A 5,151-nucleotide genomic window follows, 5' to 3' on the forward strand; every position below is an offset into this window, starting at 1 on the left:
CTCTGTGGACATCCAGGGCTCATGTTTGGAATTAAATAAATATAACTGAACACTAAGATGAAAAACAATTTGCTATTAACTGCCAAGTGGCTAGATCTGTTACACTCAGGCCTATAGGGCCTCGAACCTCTGCACGGTCTGCAACACCCTGCCAACTTAGCAGTTACATTAATCTGGGGTCAGATCATGAGACACAATTTCTCAGTGAAATATGGGTGTACACCAACAACAATCTTTATATCAGCCAGTTTCAGAACACCAGAATTCCAAGAGTATCCATAAAGATGTTCTGTTGTTGTTGTTGTTTGGTGCCACTGAGTTGGTTTGGAGTCATAGCAACCCCACTCACAACAGAACAGAACACTGCGCGGTCCTGCACCATCCTCATAATTGTCATACTTAAGCCCACTGCTGCTGCCACTGTGCCAATTTGTCTCATTGAGGGTCTTCCTCTGTGTTAATGATCCTCCAATTCACCGAGCATAATTCTCTTCTCCAGTGACTGATCCCTCCTGATAACATGTCATAAGTATGAGAGACAAAGTCTCTCATTGTGGAGCATTCTGACTTTACTACTTCCAACACAGATCAGTTTATTCTTCTGGCAGTCCGTGGTACCTTCAATGTTCTGTTGTTGTTAAGTGCCATCAAATCAATTCTGACCCATAGTGACCCTATAAAGGGTTTCCAAGGAGAAATTGGTGGGACTGAACTGCCAACCTTGCAATTCAAACTGACCCTGCAGTCCAGCACATTATCCTGCAGTGCCACACTGGGGTTGAAAGCCAGGTGTACTTACGTTCCAGTTCAGAAACTCAATCATCAGACCCATCCTAGAAGAGCCAATTCCCACTATATCTGCATTGTCCAAAGAGAAGATTGTCAGAAGACACAAACTAGTTTTTGAAAAAGGGGGAAAGTTTTCTGAGGGCTAATTTGACTTCCTTGTTTCTCAAAGTGTAGATGAGAGGGTTAAGGGTAGGACTCAGCATAGTGTACAAAACACCAGCCAACTTGCTCTTCTCTGCACTATAGCTGGAGACTGGGCTTATGTAGGCATAAAAGACAGATGTGTAGTACATGCACACCACAATGAGATGGGAAGAGCAGGTGGAGAAGGCTTTCTTCTTCCCTTCCTTTGTCCGCATCTTCAGGATGCTGGAGATGATGAAGCCATATGACACAATGGTCATCAGGAAGTTTAATATGCCATAAAAGGCATCAGCCAGAACAATCATGACACTGTTCACATAGGTGGAACTACACGAGAGAAGTAACAGAGGAGGGACCTCACAGAAAAAATGGGTAATCACATTGGGGCCGCAAAACTTCAAGCGCAGCATCAGTCCAGTATGGATGGCCGTGTTGAAGGCACAGAGCCCCCACACACTTGCGGCCAGCATGCTGCAGAGTGTTTTCCTCATCATGGTGCTGTAATGCAGAGGGTGACAGATGGCTGCATACCGGTCATAGGCCATGACTGTGAGGAGGAGTAACTCAGAGGATGCAGACCACGTAAGGAAATAGAGCTGGGTCATGCAGCCCCCATAGGAAATGGAGTTCTCCTCCGACACCAGACCTACCAGTGCTTTGGGCATAATGGTGGAGATGCAGATAATGTCCATAGTAGCCAAGTTGAACAAGAAAAAATACATGGGGTTATGGAGCCCAGGGTTGAAGGTGATGGCCAAGATGATGAGGACATTACCTGTGAGGGCCACAGAGTAGAGGAAGAGGAAACAGCCAAATAAGAGCTTCCGGTATTCTGGATGCTCTATAAAGCCCTGTAGGATAAACTCTGTTACCAGTGTCTGGTTTCTCATGGTCCATGAACTGAGAGGTGTTTGGAGAACTCTCAGGAGAATCTCCACCCACAACTTCATGTGATGTCAGCCCTTGGGAGAGAAATGAAGCTCTTAGGAAGATTGCTACAATGCTTCGTTCATATGTGATCATCTTTGTATGAGCAATTTTATATGGACAGACTAAGACTTCCTAATCAAGATGAATATACCAATATAACAATAAACAAAAGGCAAGATGAGCATGAAATTCATAAAAGCAAATGCAAATGGCCAATTAAATGTATCAACTGACCTCAGTCAAAGAAATGCAAATTAGGTCATTGATGCACTCTTTGTCATGTGTAATTTGGGAAAGCTAAACAGACATGATAATGATCATTGTAAAGATGATCAAGAACTGTCACTTGTAGGAATTTATCCTAAAATAATAATTAAGAGCATCTTCAACGTTTCCTCACAGTGCTGTTTATAGTAGTGAAAATTTTAAAGCAGCCTGCATTCTGAAGGGTGAGTGTATCTTGATATTTTGATATGGAATGTTGTACAATTCTCCAAATTATGCTTACATAGTAGTTTAGCAATGCTTATGAAGTATAATAAAATATAAATGGTATGCACAAACAGGTTCTATCTTAGGTTTTAAAAAAACATGTAGGAAAAAATATATATGAGGAAAGCATCAGGAAAGTGATGGGTCAAAGAATGAATTGTCATTGTTGTTAAGTGCCCTTGAGTTGGTTCTGACTCATAGTGACCCGGTATAGGGTTTTCAAGGTGGGTTTGAACCGCTTACTTTCTGGTTCACAGTCCAGTGCTGATCCTACAGCACCACACCAGAAGTCCAAACATTAAATGTTGTTATTAAGTGCAATCGAGTTGGTTCCAATCTATAGCAACCCTGTACAGGGTTTCTGAGGAGCAGATGGTGAGCTTGAACCACTAACCTTGCAGTCCAAACCAACTTTGCAGTCCAGCACATTAACCCACAGCACCACACTAGGACACCACAAAGATTGAACAGTGGGGTGGAATATGGTTGATTTTTATTTCCTTCTTTGTGCTGATCTGTATTTTCTGAATACTCTATATCTATATAGTGACCTTTCTTAATGGCCAATCTATCATATAATTCTTCTAAAAATTCTTCTGTGATTCCTTATTGCCAACAAAATACAGGTTCCTTCTGGCTTCACCTCCCCTCCAGTCTCTTTTCTCACTCAATGTCCAGCTCCACCCAGCACTCAGTCTCAATAATGCACCCAGACATGTCAGGCTTTTGTGACTTTCTTCAGAGAGCTGCGTCAGCCAGGAATGTCCTCTTCTCAAGAATAAGGTCAGTCAGCTGTTCCATCCTTTCCTGGCATTCCTTCCCTAGAGAGAAAGGAGCATTGCCTCTCTGAATCCCACTGATCCTGCATGGCCAGGCTACTGACACTCTCCTCTCCAGTTGCTACATACATTGCCTTCATCTCTGGACATTCCTTCTTGGCACCTAGGACTATGACTGGTATGGAGTGAGTGGACAGGCACGTAATTAAATTTTTTTGAAAAAATCCTAAAGAATCATCAAGCACCAATAAAGCAGAATGCTTTCTGTTCTCAAGAAGGTACACATTGTAGGGACATAAAGCTTTAATACAAATCAAAATCATTCAGTGATGTTTATAGCAATTACAAATAAACCTGTTCAATTTTCTGGATAATCTGGATTTTGGGGGAAAAAAAAAAAAAGCAAATTCCTTATTGACAGCAAAAAAAATAAGAAGATACACATTCTGTAATGCGTAAGATTAAATCAATATCACATTCACATTCTCCTTCCTTTCAACTAAAAGAGTTAAGGAAGATATTCATTTTTAATTTAGAATTCTGGTCTTTCTCAAACTTCAACAAATTCATTCACTACTAAAGCATTAAAACATTTATACAAAATGATCATATATATCACCTACAATTCAGGTTATATCACCATTTTATAATGTGAAGACAAGAGCTGTTTTTGAATATCATGAACTGTCCATGACTCAGAGAAATAAGGCTATAGCCATGTGGACTGTGTTCAAAATGGATGAAAATTATAAAATCCCACCTGTGTACCTTACTAGCAGCAAGGTCCAGATGAGCTAAATCATGTTGGTGGGTATAATAAATAACATATTCTTTGGTTTAATTCATTTGTGTGTGTGTGAATGGAACAAAAGGATTGAATAATTACTTTTTACAGTTTGAGTTTAGTATCTTCAGAACTAATGGTATAACTTCCTTTCCCCTCACCACATGCCAGTGAGTGGCTCATAGGGAGTCCTATGAGTCTGAGAAGCTGAGGATGTAAGTTTTCTGCGCTTCCCACTTAAGTCTTCACTAGGATTATTACCATCTGAATCCCCACCCGCCATCCACTGCACACTCATATTACAGTACATATTGCAAGACAAATACATCCAACACCAAATACTTCAAAGAAATTAACTATGCCAAGTCAATCATTCACACACTTAAACTGGTCTTTCTTTAACTCAATTCCAGAAACTAATTTAAAAAAAAAAATCAACATTCATGATGCTGAACAGGTGCTAAGCTCAGGAAAGCTTCAACAAACTGATTCACATTAATGGAACAAATTACCTTTACAGATAATTATCCACTCACTGCAGTTTCCAGGGCAGGTGGATAGTCTTCTCATACAATTGGTCAACAGGGAGATCAAAGAATCAAGACACTAATACTTTCCACTTAAGAATGGCCGTGAAATCTCTGTTGGACCTCAGCCAGTCATGTCTTCTTCTGAAAATCACAAAGAACTTTCTCTCCTGAGGTCCCTAGGACTTTGGCTTTAGTGGTCATGAAGTATCACTAGATTTTTTACCAAGGATGTGAAGGGGATTTTTTTTTTTTTTTTCAGGAAACAACTCAGAACATTAAACACATGCTGCAGTAAATAACATAGTGTGATAAGACATTTAAGCAATAGTTATTTTCTACTATTACCAGACATAACGGAGTCCTGTGGTGGCACTGTGGGCTAAAGCAATGGACATCAAGATCAGTTTGATCCACAAGGTCTATGGTTCAATCTCACCAGCTGCTCCTTAGAGACCCCATACAGGGGTCACTATGAGTCAGAAGCAACTTGACAGCACTTAACAACAACAACCACCAGACCTAACAGTACCCAATTTTAGAGAGAATAAAAATTTATCTTGCATGATTTTCATTATTTTAAGGAGACAGCAATAAGTGTTTTCCTCAAAAACCTGAAATTAAAATATTCATTGCACTGAGTTTCCCCCAAAGTTCTATTGAACTTTATGAAAAGACAGGTTACTCTTAGGAAAGTTTTATATTA

At 40.1% G+C, this 5,151-nt stretch overlaps 1 protein-coding gene across 1 annotated transcript; it reads right to left on the reverse strand.

Annotated features, from left to right (window-relative positions):
* Nucleotides 1–896: 896 nt before the first annotated feature.
* On the reverse strand, nt 897–1,883 carry LOC102817205 (olfactory receptor 13A1-like). The gene has a single exon (XM_006837449.1). It carries the CDS (start codon nt 1,881–1,883, stop codon nt 897–899), a length of 987 nt encoding a protein of 328 aa, XP_006837512.1.
* Nucleotides 1,884–5,151: the final 3,268 nt, after the last annotated feature.

This window comes from Chrysochloris asiatica, unplaced genomic scaffold (genome assembly GCF_000296735.1).
Source record: "Chrysochloris asiatica unplaced genomic scaffold, ChrAsi1.0 scaffold00020, whole genome shotgun sequence".
NCBI classification, from domain to species: domain Eukaryota; kingdom Metazoa; phylum Chordata; class Mammalia; order Afrosoricida; family Chrysochloridae; genus Chrysochloris; species Chrysochloris asiatica.